At 40.4% G+C, this 16,006-nt stretch overlaps 1 protein-coding gene across 1 annotated transcript in view; it reads left to right on the top strand.

Moving 5' to 3' along the window:
• The window catches only part of LOC138015345 (dynein axonemal heavy chain 3-like), an 81,838-nt gene that overhangs the window by 29,548 nt on the left and 36,284 nt on the right, over positions 1-16,006 (top strand). Inside the window, exons 33-53 of the mRNA XM_068862345.1 lie at positions 294-458; positions 1,150-1,284; positions 1,904-1,991; positions 2,357-2,487; positions 2,643-2,743; positions 3,205-3,319; positions 3,456-3,589; positions 4,076-4,306; positions 4,673-4,817; positions 5,324-5,481; positions 6,263-6,343; positions 7,814-7,963; positions 8,337-8,559; positions 9,304-9,417; positions 10,017-10,154; positions 10,383-10,477; positions 11,091-11,172; positions 11,392-11,530; positions 14,171-14,361; positions 14,680-14,775; positions 15,442-15,633. Of these exons, the coding sequence (XP_068718446.1) occupies positions 294-458; positions 1,150-1,284; positions 1,904-1,991; positions 2,357-2,487; positions 2,643-2,743; positions 3,205-3,319; positions 3,456-3,589; positions 4,076-4,306; positions 4,673-4,817; positions 5,324-5,481; positions 6,263-6,343; positions 7,814-7,963; positions 8,337-8,559; positions 9,304-9,417; positions 10,017-10,154; positions 10,383-10,477; positions 11,091-11,172; positions 11,392-11,530; positions 14,171-14,361; positions 14,680-14,775; positions 15,442-15,633 (2,904 nt within the window). The remainder of the gene's footprint in view (positions 1-293; positions 459-1,149; positions 1,285-1,903; positions 1,992-2,356; positions 2,488-2,642; positions 2,744-3,204; positions 3,320-3,455; positions 3,590-4,075; positions 4,307-4,672; positions 4,818-5,323; positions 5,482-6,262; positions 6,344-7,813; positions 7,964-8,336; positions 8,560-9,303; positions 9,418-10,016; positions 10,155-10,382; positions 10,478-11,090; positions 11,173-11,391; positions 11,531-14,170; positions 14,362-14,679; positions 14,776-15,441; positions 15,634-16,006) is intronic.

Raw genomic sequence — 16,006 nt, forward strand, 5'->3', positions numbered from 1 at the left:
AGTTATGAACGCAATTTTAGCAAACCCCGTTGAAGTCCTTGCTAAAATTGCGTTCATAACTGCGAGGATCATAGCTTCACTTGATGTCATAATTCGCACTTCAATGTATGATTCATTTCATATATAATTTGATCGATAATTATAATTAATTATTATTTTAAAACATTTTTCTGATTGGCTCAGATTCGTATTATAATTGTAGTTCCTTTCGTTGCTCTCCTTGTATTTTTCTCGTTTTAATTTTATTGAAAGGTGCTCCTATATTTCGTTCTTTTCTCTTGTTCTTTTCATAGTTTTTATCGCAAGACTTGCCTCTGTTTGAAGGGATTGTGTCAGACTTGTTTCCAGGCATTACTTTGCCTTCCCCAGACCATGGTGTCTTGGAAGAGGCGCTGAAGCGTAACATCAAGAACATGGGGTTGCAAGCAGTTTCTTGGTTTATTGACAAAGTTATACAGGTGTGTAGTGTTGACCCTTGAAACCACCTCACGCATCTCCGTTATTATTGCGCTCCCTTAAATTTCATGTTCTTTCGCTTGTGCCGTGCTGTACAGCAGCTCACCAACGCATAATAATAATATTTTAATAATATTTTAATATTTATATAGCGCAAATCTATATACAATGTTATAATCAATGCAGGCTTCGTATGGGTCATAGAAAACTTGGAAAGTCATTAAATTTTATGGTTGGTCATGGAAAAGTATAATTATAAATAAATTGCAGTTGTCAAAGCAAGGATAAAATGAAACAAAGACGAGTTTCTATCAAACAATCGGAAGGAAATTTGGCGGACAGAGGTCGTTAATGTATTGAAATTTGAACTGAGTTATGTCAGAAAATATCCTAAGACAAGGAGAGTTTTTAGAAATTTCTTATGTGACAGCTAAACTTAAGTTCATAGAAAGCTAGAAAAGGTCATGGAAAAGTCATGGAAATCATGGAATTTGAAGAGCTTAAAAGAGTATGAACCCTGCAATGTCAAATAAAGCTCTTGTTGTCTTTTTAGGAAATTTAATGTTTTTCTTCCACTGAAAACTGAAAGGACTTCACCAATGGCGTTAAGCATAGACAAAAAGTCATCTCTTATTTTTTCAAATGCTCATTCTCGTATGGATCTTTGTTCAAATGTTTGTTTTTGCGTGCTAGGTTTACGAAATGATGTTGGTTCGGCATGGCTTTATGATTGTGGGTGATCCAATTGGAGGAAAAACATCAGCCTGGAAAGTCCTGGCTGCATCTCTGTCTGAGCTAGGAAGAAATCCGGATTCGGACGAAGTTGCGGTATTGATTTTTCTCCTTCTTTCCATTTATTTGGTAATGAATGAAACATAACTTCTACTGTGTCGTGGTTCTAAGTTCAGGCCTGAAGATGAAAAACAAATTTACAGTATTGCGATATCTTGTGACGTTTGCTGGCGTGACGATTTCTTAACAAGAGAAAAAGCTTCGCTGGCATGGGCCCAAAAATTAATGAAACTTATGTGCACTTTTTTCACCCCATTAACTACCTCAACACGTTAAATAAATTCAGTCGTCTCAAGCTGTAGTTAATCCTCGCAAATTGCATGTTTTGAAGAAAATAAAGGAGGACATATTTCTGTATTAAAAATTGTCGATCATGGCTATTTTTCATTGCAGGGGGAGGGAAGAGGATGGCGGCGTTACTCTCTCTCTCTCTCTTATCGAAAACCATTGTTTTATCAGGAATGCTAATTTGTGCTCCTAGAGACGAAAGGGTTAATTTACTTGGCCTACGAATTGCAATGCTTCGTTGATAGTTTTGTGACATAACGTACACGTCAATTTTTTCCCAAGCCTTGACCTGTCTCCGAGACCACGTGATTACTTACTCAAACTCCTTTTTTTTTTTTCATACGAGTGACTTTCGTTCTACTTCCAGGTCCAGTACAGGATCATTAACCCTAAAGCAGTCACTATGGGCCAACTGTACGGAAGATTTGATCCTGTATCGCACGAGTGGTCAGACGGTATTGTATAAAATAAGACTTTTGCCATCATTTAGCTTTATTTATTTATTGGTCATGTCAGTGGAGTTGTTGATGCAGGATTAGCGCATGGCCTGAGGTGAATCAGATTGTTTCTGAGTGGGAAAGAAAACGTGGGCCAAATACGTCTAATCGGTCCAAAATAATCAGTTTCAATAAAATTTGTTTTCGGCATTGGTACACATGTCATTGCAGTGTGTGGTGTTTCTACCTCTGCAATCTCCCATTACGGTTTTTTGTATACGCGTGGGAAAATATTTTCTCCTTGATCGGTTACGCATAGCGAGTTACATTGAAAGGGCAAAACTGTCATCCAGATTCAGAATCTAAACTATGTTTCGTATTAGGTGTACTTGCTAATACGTTTCGTGAACACGCCAGCGCGGTGAGTGAAGAACGCAAGTGGATTGTGTTTGATGGACCTGTCGATGCCGTGTGGATCGAAAATATGAACACAGTACTCGACGACAACAGGAAAGTATGTACCTTCCAACCTTGTTTGTTTTGAGGTACATCGGAGTGCGAATTAAATAATCAGAAAACTTGCATTATGCAACGGATTCGAGCCATTATGGCATTCGAATCTCGTTCGAGCTTACACGGGAACACATAATATTGTTCTTGTTGTTGCAGTTGTGTTTGATGAGCGGAGAAATTATTCAAATGAGCCCACAACAGAACATGATTTTCGAGCCTCAAGATTTGGAACAAGCGTCGCCAGCCACAGTCAGTCGGTGAGAACTGAATTTAAAAACTATCCGTAGCACGTGATACTAGAGAAATGTATCGTCACGCTTTCGACAGACTCCAAAGGTGAGGCTTATAGTTGCCTTATGCTTCAAATGAAGTAAACGACTTGTTTGATGTAGGCTTATTTATTGCCTGTTAGCTACAGATATCGCGCAACTCTTTCAAAAGAAAGAGGAAAGTTACAACAAGAAAATGTTCGTGCTTCTATGACAAGCAGTAACCAAGCTTACAGCAGGTTGTTCGCTTGAAAAGCAAACGTCATGTATACTTGACTTGTAATCGCGAGACCAAAATGCCTTCACAGATAACGCTACTCTTGTTACATTATCCATATTGGTGGTAAACACGTTCTATATGATGTTGCACCCACTGCATTCGGAAACACTCAAATCGTGTCCATATCCTGCACGTTGTTCTAAATCAAGGTTCTGTGTTTGCTTTTAAGGTGTGGCATGATATATATGGAGCCTAGTCAGCTAGGCTGGGAGCCTCTGGTAGCCTCATGGATGGACAAAGAGTACCCACCGAATCTCAGCATTGCAAGCAAGAGCTCAATACAGGTAAGTGCCTGGAGTGGTAATATATGGCAAATGCCACAAGCTACGAAAGGAAGGAACGCTATTGGCTGGGGATTGCTGCCCAGAGAAAACTAGACAACAATTGTTATGTAACGTTGTGCCTGTTTTGTCTTTTCAGATGATGTTTGATTGGTTAATTCCTCCGTGTCTGGAGTTTGTTACCAGGCAGTGCCGTGAATTTGTTCGTACCTCAGCAATGCACATGGTCAGCTCAATGTTAAATCTGTATTCCATTCTCCTAGATGAAATGAGGTAATCAAAGTTTAATTCTTCTGTTTAAGAATCGGGCGCGCCAACGATCCAGAAAGAAATGTGGGCGGCGAGGTGCGATAAACTAGAACAGAGAGCATTTCGAAGTACAATTTTACAGATTTTCGTTATTTTAGTCTTTAGAAGGGAACGGGAAAGAATTGTTTCAAAATGTGAAACGCGTTTGTAAGGTAGTATTTTGCAGCATTACTTTCCCTCCTTCTCGTTTCCAGGGCCCTTACTATAGCTCCTTTGGGGAACGATTAATTTTTTCTCGTTCGCTTTATCTCATTCAAGCAGTGATTTATTTGCTGGAGTTATATGCTATCGAGACCAACAACCGGCGCAGGCGCAGAAGTTAATGTCGTCGGTCTTAAGTCGTTGGAGGACTCAAATCTTCATGCGGATGTCTTGTCTGCTCTGCTTTGCAATCGGTTTCCTTAGCGTTTTTCTGTGAAATGCAACTCGTGCATTGTTTTAAATATTTAGAGAGCCACCCCAGGAAGAGAAGCGAAAAACAGTCATGGACGAAGCAGAGTTTGAGACTGCCGTGGACGAGAAGCCAGCGAAGACTGAGGCTGAGATTATGCAGTGGCTCCAGTCCCTTTTTCTCTTCTCTGTTTGTTGGAGCATTGGCGGAAACCTGGACACGGATTCCAGGTTGAAGTTCAGCGACTTTCTTAAAGTCCTGGCTGCTGGCACAAACAAACAACACCAAAGGTTCGTCTTTACAAATAGTAGGGAATAAAGCGAAAAAGCGCCCAAGAGATAAACATGCACAAAACGATTTGTCGATGAGCTCCTAATATAATTATTCATGGCGGAGGTAATTTGGGACCAAATCTGGCAAACAAGGTCGTCATCAAACCACTTACCGTACGCGTACTTCTTATATTAGCTCTTCCTTATCCTCTAGTTTTAGTCGATTACTTACATGAATGCATGGCATATAAAAACGTAAAAGAAGATCCGGCTTATCATTTTCGTTTCAGCAAATGAGGAATAAAGAAAGTTGGAGCACCATAGGGGAAATTTAGGTGTCCGATTTTCAAGAGCGTTCAGTTCCGATCTTCTTCTTTTTCTTAGACCCAAGGAACTGAAGCTTCCAAAGAATTTCCAGTTTCCTGGAAAGGGAGTCATTTATGACTTCTTCTTCGATAAGTCCACTTTTGGCACTTGGCATCCATGGGAGAAAGATGTGGTTATCGAGGAGATACCGGCACAAGCTAAGGTGTGTGTGTGTACCGCTATCTCCTAGGTTCTTCGTTGCGTGCTATCCTGAAACGCCCTATAGGCGTCAGAGGGCTAGACCGAAGAGACATTGACGTAACATTGTCACCAATTTAGTTAGTGTGCATAACACAAGGTGGAAGTTCGAAAGCTGAAAACTCCTGTGCCGTATTCATCATCAGTTGCAGGCAAAGACGACGTAAATTTAAGGCACTTCGTCACTTCGTCAATACAGCTCTCCCCTGAGTTTTGAAATCAGTGTATTGGATCATTAAAATCGGGACATTTAAGTTGGTACGTTTTGGCTTTTGAGTCTGTTTGATAAACCTGTTGTTGTGAAATTCCTCAAAAGGGATGTGACTTTCAAAGCCCAGCTCTGTCATTTTGCATGGTTCTTACACATTGGATAGCCCGGGGTCTTTGAAACTGTGTGTAGGTGACAGAATGTAACTTAATTAATGACTACACGTCCTTGTCAACTTTGTGTACTATAATTTTTCTTTGCAGCCGAATGAACTTATTATTCCCACCACAGAAACTGTTCGTCAGCGATATTTCTTGGAATTATTTCTGAGTCATGAAAAGCCCTTACTGCTAGTTGGTCCAACAGGAACAGGAAAATCAGCCATTACTAATAACTACATCCTCAGAATGCCCTCATCCAAGTAAGTTATTTCTACAACTTAAAGAGGCATTCGCGTTCTCTTTCAGTCTTCAAAGTTATGAAAAATGACACAATTTTCATAGATCCAGATCGTGCTCGCAGTTTCATTCTTGCTTTAGTTTGTAGAGCTCTGTTCATTTGACCTGCGCTTGAAGCGGCAGCGTTGTTATTCACTCTAACCAATAACAAGGCCAACCGGGTAAACCCATCGGGAAGAATACGCCGATGGTAATTTTTTCCTTTTTGCTAGGAATATTATCGACCTTGCAAAGTCATCTGGGTGGTCAATTGCATGGTCGTCTCGAGAGCAATGAATGCAATTTGGCGAATATATAAGTTGCCACATATTTGAACTGTGCATGTTAAGTGATTTCCATAGAAATAAAACTTGCATGAAATACTTGCATCCGGCATTAAGAGCGGGAAAACATGTCACTAAGTCTGTCATGGAACATTTTTTGCTGCTGCGAAATTGTTGAAAACGTCTGGTCACAGGAAACCAAATAATCCCATGGTTAGTTATCGATCCTCAAACAGACATATTTCTATTTCTATGAATACGTGCGTAACCTGTTTTGGCTTGCATGTCAGATCATTAGTTGTATTTGTTTTCTTTTTCTTTTTTTATATGTATCTTGTGCAATGTAAACTTCTGTTATGTTAAATAATAATGACAAAGTAATCATAATAATAATAATTTTAAAAAAATACGTGTGTAAGTCGGCCTGTGCTAAACGGGGAAAGTCTTGCTGACTTTGTTTTCATAACATTTATGTTTTCAGATACATTGCTAATTTCATGAACTTCTCCGCCCAAACCACGTCAAACCAGACTCAGGACATGATTTTGTCAAAACTGGACAGGTAGGCTTAGTTGCGAAGGGCAGAATGCAGTTAGTAACAAAGCCTGCTGCTTACTTTTTTTTTTTATAAAACCAAAAGTCATAAGGCAGCACGCAAAGAGAAGCAACCGTTCCACTCTATTGACTATGGAGCTTAACACCCTTAACATCCACTCAAACGCAGTGACCCCTTTAACCACTTGCTTCCTCCAGGTGATCTGGTGACGGAATTCCGAGGACTGGGGAGAAAAATTTTAACGCCGTATCCCACAACCGCGCGCGGCCTTATTTTCGAATTCAACATGGCAGAGGCGAGGTTAGATCTCGTCGGGTCTACTTGAATGTTCATTCAGTAACAGGAAATGTGGTATACACGGAATGATCTGTTGAGTTTTGGCGATGGAAATACTGCAGGGAGTTTAGAAACAACACCTAAGGCCGTGCGCTGTTGTGGGATATGGCGTTAAAATTTTTTTTCCAGGCCTCCGAATTACGTCACCAGATCACCTGGCTAGGAGTGAGACTTGATAGATGTGACTCTGTCTAACGACAGACGATTTTACTCGTCAATAATGGGGAGCAGTTGAAGAGTCAATGGGTCAACCACCTCTACCTCCGCTCAAAAAACTACGCTATGTCTCCTTTAACCCATTGACGTACGACCCCTTGAAGTGAGACTTCGTAGATTTTACTCTGTCTAACACAAGTCTGACGCCAGACGATTTTACTCGTCAATGGGGGAGGGGGGGAAGGGAGGGGTTTACTCGTCAATGGGGAGGGGAGGGGGGCGGTTCAGGGGTCAATGGGTTAAGCAAGTGACGACGACGAGGACGACGGCTGTAAGACGCCACAAAGCAATGAAAGCGTAATGAACAAAAACAAAGGCCCTGCACACCCCGCACTTGCTTTCGAATGTTTTGTGAATTTTCTAGCCGTTCTCCTGACAACGACGACGTGAAATGATCAGGAGAGGTGGTTATGATAAGGTTATGTAGAGCAACTGACGATAAATTTCTGTTTTCACACTTACCTCTTCAACGCTGCAACAAGTTGCAAAATTGTTTGAGACACTTTCATTAAAAAACACATTTACTAGCTTCCAATACCCGCCGTATCTAGAATTTAAACCTTTCCCACTTCCATTCCCCTCTCACCCTTTCAATGTTGACTGTTTAAGTTTGCAACAAATTTTTTGTCTTGCTAGCAACACTGATAAGGAAGGGGGGGGGAGGGGGGCTGCAGTGTGAGAGATAATAGGTAAATTAATAACGCCCCAAGAAGGTGAAGTGTCTCCACTATTTTTGCAACTTGTTGTAGTACCAATTTGATCCCTGGAATGTTTAGACACGCCTTCCATGCCGAACGACTTTGAGTAATCACGAGATAATTACAATAACTCAGTCACTTTAGTAATATTTAGTTTTTAGATAACGTTCTTTTACCCGTCGTCGTTATCCTTGCTTAATTTTTTTTGTACTATTTTTTTGTCCAGACGGAAACGTGGTGTGTATGGACCCATTATTGGTAAGAAGGTTGTGGTGTTTGTAGATGATCTCAATATGCCAGCCAAGGAGAAGTATGGTGCCCAGCCCCCAATCGAAGTTCTGCGACAGTGGATTGATCATGGATACTGGTTTGACAGGTAACGATACTAGTTTAACAGGTTTGTTCCCTGCTTGAAAAGTTATTAAGATAATTGTCTGTCTGGTGGAGGCTGTTTTGTTCGATAAAGATAAGTACTGAACATTATCCGAGTGCATTCCAATGCATTCCTGAATACCAAGCAATAATGCAAAGTAACTACTTTTGAGAGGCTCAAGTAATTTGTTTGATTGCCGGGTAACAATACGGCTTAACAGATGAAGATTTTGGTTAGGAGGTTAAGATACGGATTGGTCGAGTCAAGATCATCACCATCATATCCATCGTCATCATCGTTATCATGATAATTTCCTCTTTCAAATTCCCATGATTTTCATACTCTGTGATGCAGATGTGATCTCCCTTTTTTGTAGGAAGGACACATCAGTTTTGAAACTCGTTGATCAGCTTCTGGTGTCAGCCATGGGTCCTCCTGGGGGAGGAAGAAATGATATCACTCCACGATTCCTCAGACACTTTAACATCATCTCCATTGACTCCTTTAGCACGGAGACAATGAGAAACATCTTCTCCATCATAATGGACTGGCATTTTAACAATCACGGCTTCGAAATGCAGATACGGAGGTTCTCAAAGGTGCGAAGCTTTCGGTATCAGTTCTCACTCGAACTTTATTTTCAGATAGGTTAAGAATGCAACTCCTTTGAGTTTTACACCGTTAACAATCATTGCGCTCTTAGATTAAGTAAATATCTTGAAGAAAATTCACCCGGATTTTTGTTTTTACTTAAATGATCTCCTTCTGGGGAGAACCTCCACGACATATTGTATCAAACAAGAGAAAATAAAGAAACAGAGAGAGGAAGAGCAAGCATATGGCCGAGATTTGCGGATTTCAGAAAACATAAGCGCTAGTTTCGCACTTTCCAAGGCTGCAAAACAGCGAAGTGCTGAAGCTTAGTGTCTATCACCTCAACACAGCTTTCAACGTTATTTATTCTCCGAAATCGTCCCAAATACATTGAGTTGTTGTAAGAACCTTTGGATTGAAAATTAACCTTTTTATTTGCTTTGAAAAACGGGAAAAGTGATCATTCTCAGTTGCTCCATAACCGAGCAATGAAGGGAAATGGGTTTAATTGACGTCGTAGACTGCTGTGCATTTAGCTGCGAGCCCATTCCCCTTCATTGCTCGGTTATGGATAAGTAACCACTTTTTCCGTCTTTCAAAGCAAATAAAAAGTGAATTTTCGATCCAAAGGTTCTAAAAACAACACAATGTATTTGGGACGATTTCGGAGAATAAGTAAAGTGGAAAGCTGTGTTGAGGTTGTAGGCACTTTAACTTAACAGTTCCGTAACATAAATTTTATTTTGCAGATTATAATTAGCGCGATCACTGAAGTCTACACCATGGCTATCACCACTTTTCTACCCACTCCATCGAAATCACATTATGTATTCAATCTGAGAGATTTTGCCAGAGTTGTACAGGTTTGTTCTCCTCTAACCTTAAGTGTTAAAGTTGCTTCTGCAAAACAGACCTAAATAAATGAACTTGGTCGAGATCCACCAGTAAGCAAAGTTCTTATAGGGTAGACTTGTGGATAGAGCGGTTTTCAATTGAGTGTCGAAAGTTAATAAGCGAATTACTTTGGTTTATGATTACTTCACTCAGTGATTGGTTCAAAGTTCTCGCGCCACTTTGTCAACCAATCACAAGTGAAACCAAAACCAATCTTTGCTCGCGCCTGCACATTTTCTCGCGCTTTGTGTCGGCTACGTGATTGACCAAAGTAATTACTTTGGTTTTGGTTTTACGACACTCGATTGAAACTCGCTCTATGTCTTATTATAAGGATTGCAATAAAAGACCATGCGACGATGAGTTAGCTTCGAAACCGGGGTGTTTGTTACATGAGAAAATCTTGCTCACAACTTGTGCACTAAGAGAAACAGACGCCTGACAAAATTTTCTCATTCTCTTTCAAGGAAGAAAATTGGGAGCTCTCTCCGTCCTCCAAGAGGATTGTTGATCGAATATTAATATTTTCAATTAATATAATTTTGACTTGTTTGGATTGAATTCTTAGGGGATTCTCTTGTTTCCTGGAATCAATGCCACATCTCCAGAAAAGCTGATCAGGCTTTGGGTTCATGAGGTTTACCGTGTGTTCTACGACAGACTGGTTGACTGTGATGATCGACAGCGCTTTTTTGAAATTGTCAAGGTGCGTCCTTCAAACCGCGTTCTTAGGAATGTTTACTTCGCCCTTCATTCGTACATATATTCGGATTGTGAAGTTCACTGAAATCCATAACGGTTGACTCTGTAACTGTGATGTCTGAAAACAGACCGGAACATCACTCAGTCTTAAAAAAATGGTTAGGCATTCAATTCGTCCCAGATAGTTGGCGCATTTGGGGCCGGTAAAAGCACAGAATTTTCTTTCTTGTAGAATGTGATGGCGTCTGAGTTTAAGGAGAAGATAAATAATGTTCTTGGACACTTGGCAGGCAAAGGAGGCGTGGTCACAGATGACAGCTTAAGAAGGTGAGACTATCTCTTCACATGTTACTTTCGTTGCAGATGTTTATTGAAGACAACATCTGTTCAGATGCACGCCGATTTAATAAGCTTTACGAAGTGTCCCTAGTAACCCTGTTCTCAACTTCAACATCACTCTTGTTTAAAAATGCAGGCTCATAACCGTCACCAGGTGTATCCCTACTATGTCTACTCGTCAACTGATCATAAACAGTTAATGTAACCTTGACCTCAAAATACGCTAACGATGTCACTAAAGAAATTGTAACTCGGTTATTTACTAGCCTGCATACCAAGCTTCCCTTTGCTGGAACGAGGAACTCAAAAAAGATTTTGATTTTTCACATTACAAGAATGCGGACAACCTCTTTTGAGCTCTTCGTTCGGTTGGGAAAGCGTGTGTTTTGGCATTAACCAAAGATGAACGAGCATTCCATTTCTTCCAAATTTGGAGATTAGTGTTACTTGCGAGTTAACAACAGAATTGCGAGGAAGGGGACTGACGTGGAATCGAATAAATACCAAAAGAAAAAATTCCATTCGCTTACATTTTTATCATATTATTATCATTACAATTCTTGTGCTCACCTCATCGACTCTCGTATTTATCTCCTTGCAGCTTATTTTTCGGTGACTACATGGATCGCAAGGCTAAGCCGCGTCTTTATGATGAGATACAAGACACGGAAAACCTCAGCCTGGTAAGTTACCATGCTGAATAATGAGTTATATTAATATCAAAAATTGAAGTGGCACTGGTATTATTAAAGAAGTTCATAAGGAAAAAAAGAGGTAAATGAAATGAAAAAATATTTGTTAAGTCACGATTCGAACATTTTACAACCGAAAAATTAGCTACCAACCTTGAATTGATAGGAACGATGGTCCTTTAATTAACCATGCCGAATGTCTTTTCCCAGATAATGGAAGGATATCTCGAGGATTTTAACATCTCAAGCAAAGCTCCAATGGATTTGGTATTATTCCGGTTTGCTATTGAACATGTGTCAAGAATTTGTAGGATTCTTCGTCAGCCCAGTGGACATGCTCTTTTAGTTGGTGAGATATTCTGAGAGTACTTTTCACATGACGTCTTGGCGTTTATGTTGGTTTTCCTGATCAAATATACAGCCACCATAGTGGTAACCCTGTTCAAAGATACGGCCACCATATTGGTTTTCCGGACCAATTTTCCTGGAATATTGAACTCTATTCATATGGAAGCTTTTTCTTCCCGTGGAAAAACATGGCCGCTGATCACGATGGAAAGCAACAACAGAGAAATTTTGCATCGCATTTACGGAAAATGACAAACGAAGGACTGAAATTTACATTTTGCCTCAAATGGAAGGAGCTTGTTTGATATTAATAGCTCATTTCTTTCATGTTTAATAGCTGTAGATATCGGGCAAATAGTTAGCAACTATTCATCGGTGGATATATACCGAGCCGCTTCGTGGCTCTGTAAACATCCACCACTAGCCACCGACTCTGAGGTGAATGGTTGTTTTCGTATATACTAAAACAGTGAGATAATATAGCACAATTTTGACTCATTTAGCCCTGCAAAGACTACAACATTTTCGGGGGCAAATTCCGCGCGAGTCACTCGAAGGTGAATAGCAAAAGATATCCGGCAGTCGGCAGTAGAGCACATCTTCGAGAACGAATACAAGTTGTACTTGTTCTCGTACTCGCACTCTACTGTGACGTATTTTGGTAAGCTTATAGTACGAGTTTCAGTCTATTCTGTGCGCACTATTCTTTGGCAAAATATCGGCATATTAAGCCACTTTTCACGCTTGAAAACCCCTCAAATAATTAACAATTATTCCATGAACGCGCGTTGGATATGGGATGGTAAATAGCCAACGAGTCGCGTAGCGCCGAGTTGGCTATAACCAGTCTCATATCCAACGAGCGCGAATGGAATAATTGTTTTATTAAATTCTTTAAACTCCAAAAATTTGGAAGTACGAAATACGAGCGAAAAAAGAGAGAAAATCCGAGCGAAATCGAAAAAACTTGACGAAGATGCGATGTTGTGTAATACCTGTGGTCAAACAGACGTAGGCTCATCACAAAAACATTTTTGCCTATTCGCGTACTTCTAAACGTCGGAATTGGTCCAAATTTTCTATAAAAAAAAAGTTTTTTTTTCTTTTTTGGCTTTATTCAGAGAGAAATTTCGCTTTCCGGCGAAAACGTTTTTAGCTTAGCGACGCTTAGCGCAATCATTTACGATATAAGGTCAAACTAAGGTATATGAGCTGATAACCGAGATTGAGTGAACCAATCAGAGCACGCGAAATGCATTATCCGAAGTTGAGAATTTAATAATAATAATTATTATTTACCTAACACTTGAGGATTGTTAGCATATGATTATTACAGCTTTAAATTAAAAGAAACAGTCGTAAATCAAACGCATTTTCCTTCTGACAAACTCGTACCTACCGCTATGACTTTTCGGTGTAAAGTCGTCACACAGACCAACTTGCCGGGACGAGTAGAACACGCCGGGTTGCGCAGTACGGATGCGCGGTAGTCAAAATCCCAGAACTCGTACTCTAAGTCATACTCGTTGTCGATGCTAACATTCTCTAATATCTCAGAGGAGCAAAACAAGTTAGAATAAGAGAATTTTCACGCCTTTATGGCAAACAAGAGCCTGCCGTTTTTACGTAAACACGATGCTAAATTTCTCTTACTATTCTTAATGTTAGATTTTCTCGTGGCTTTTACCCGGGTGTAAAAAATAATTATAGTGAACTTTATTTAAGTGTTAACTGTATATAGCGCTGAGGCATTAATTGGGGAAACCGCTGTACAGAAATCAAATCATAGATTGATTTTTGAGGAGAGAGGAAACCCGGAATACCCGGAGAAAACCTCTCGAAGCAGGGTCCCATTTCTCTAAAGTCCCCATAACTTTTCAGGCCCGAAAAGCCAATTACGACACTGCCATCCGCTTGTTTTGATGAACTAGTCTTTCAACAAATTTTCAAGACTAACTGACTGTGAAATTTTGTGACTGAAGACCTCATCGTTCTTAAGTTACAGAGGGAATTGGGGCACCCGAAAAATGCCCGGAAAGTTTCGGGACGTTCGAGGAACGGGCCCCAGTGTAGAGAACCAACAGACTCAACCTTCATGTGACGGCAAGTCTGCGATTCATTGCTGGGAGGCGTGTGTGTTTTCACCACTGCGCCATCCTTACTTCCATAAATGGGAGTTCTGCTATTTCACTGGCTGGAGCAAATTGTGAATGTTGACTTGGAGATGAGATCCATCATCACACGAACTCAAGTTCTGCTAGTAATTAATTTTCTGAGCAGGGATCGTTGGCATATGTAAGATAAGAACAACTTCATGGAACCATTTTTCAGAGACCATAAAAAATCATAATAATTCTAAATCTTGATCATTTTAACGAGGTCGTCACTCCATTAAAATGAACGAGCAATTTGAATTTTGTAGTGGGAGTTTCCCTTCTATAAACTGAGCTATCTTTGACAATGTGTTGTGGTATTTCGGGGGTTTAAGACCCTGTTGGGCACTATTACAGGCCACCTTCCTGCGCATCTTGAAATAAGTGGTAGGACTATGGCATGTTTTCGCTTTTAACTTCCATGTTCGCCTACCTGAAAAATACACTTCAATCCTTTTCTGGAGTCAATTCTTGATTTGCCGTGTTAGGTATTGGTGGTTCTGGTCGAGCAAGCGCTACAAAGCTGGCAGCTTTCATGTCCGACTATGAACTCTTTCAAATTGAAATCACCAAGACATACACATTCACGGACTGGAGAGAAGACGTAAAGAAGATGCTGAGAAGGGCGGGTTTCGACGGAGTTTCTACGGTTTTCCTGTTTGGTGATCATCAAATAAAGGTAGGCACATTACATGTGCTGTTTATTTTGTGTCGAAAATGTCGGTTGATTTAGGTTTGTTTCGTGAAAATATGGCGCAAATTTAAAGCAAGCCTCCCTCTCGGCGGATCTGTTTACTTTGATTACCCAATTAGTTTACTTACCTTAACTGTCTTTGGGTGTCAGTCGAAACGTCTGTTGATAATTAAGACCAAAATTCCAGAAAAATTAAAAGACTCCTCGCTTGTCTTTGGGTGTCTGTACAGTTATTTTGTATTGTATGGGACACAAAAAGTAATCCAAACGACAGCTCTTGTTTTTACTTTGCTTTATTATTAGGACGAAGCGTTCTTGGAGGACATCAACATGATTTTGAACACGGGTGATGTTCCAAATATTTACGAGCCTGACGAAAAAGCTGAAATTACAGAACAGGTAGGATTGCTTGCATCTGTGGACTAGCATGAAGAGTCGATATCAAGTTGCAACATCAGTGAGGGAAGGATAACGTATTTTAAATCATCGTAATTAAATGAAGTTTCGGGTTTGGACTTGTTTTCAAATATATGTTTCCTTTAAATGGTCATTTTTCTGGAACACCCACGACCTGCTACATCTGACCCTGTGGCAACGGTGGTCTAATCCAGAGGTCGTGGGTTCAATTCTCACGCTACATGGCCATATTTTTTTTTCGGTCTTTGTCCTTGTGTTCGCCCGTTTCCATTATTTAATAGGGATAACGCTCAGCTGTCTTACATGGAGCAGGGCTGGCGCAGTGGTGAGAGCACTCGCCTTCCACCAATGTGGCCCGGGATCGATTCCCGGTTTCGGCGCCATACGTGGGTTGTGTTTATTGGTTCTCTACTCTGCTCCGAGAGGTTTTCCCCCGGGTATTCCGGTTTTCCCCTGTAGATCTCCTCAAAAACCAGCATTTGATTTGATTTGTTCTGATTTCAGTTGATTATCATCATCATCATCATCATTATTATCATTATCATTATTTATTTATTGTTATGGGAACAAAGATAGCACTTAAAATTATTCTTTAATAGATATCTCTTATGCAACCAATACCGATATATTTCTTTTTTTCCTCCTCAGATGCAAAACATTGTTCAAGAAAGAAACCTGAAGGTCGATTCTAGTCCACTGGCCATGTACAAATTTTTCATTGAGCGTGTTTGCCGTAACTTGCACGTGGTGTTATGCATGAGTCCGATTGGTGACGCTTTTAGAAACAGACTCAGGATGTTTCCCTCCCTCATCAACTGCTGTACCATCGATTGGTTTCAGGTTCTTACCTCATTTTCTTAACGTATTGTTACTGACGTCTGAAAGGCAAAGCCTGAAATCGCTCGCTGAGACTTATTAAATAACAGGAACGCTTTCCCTGAAGCGTGACAAGGCTTGCTTGTGCGTCCCAGGATCGCTGGTCGTAGGCCGAGCTCTGTCACCGGTTTCTTTTAGTTACGAAAAAACTTTGCTCCATGCTGTCTCTGTCCACCCAGGTTATATCATCATATCATATCATATATCTTTCTTTACCCTCGGATTTTAGAGTAGCTTGGTGTAGCTAATATCTCCGAGCATTTACCCTCCCAACCATGATACACCACAGAAGACAGACCACAACACCGGGAACTACATGCCCTACTCTTTGCGACAA

This window comes from Montipora capricornis, chromosome 9, assembly GCF_036669925.1.
Source record: "Montipora capricornis isolate CH-2021 chromosome 9, ASM3666992v2, whole genome shotgun sequence".
Lineage (NCBI taxonomy): Eukaryota > Metazoa > Cnidaria > Anthozoa > Scleractinia > Acroporidae > Montipora > Montipora capricornis.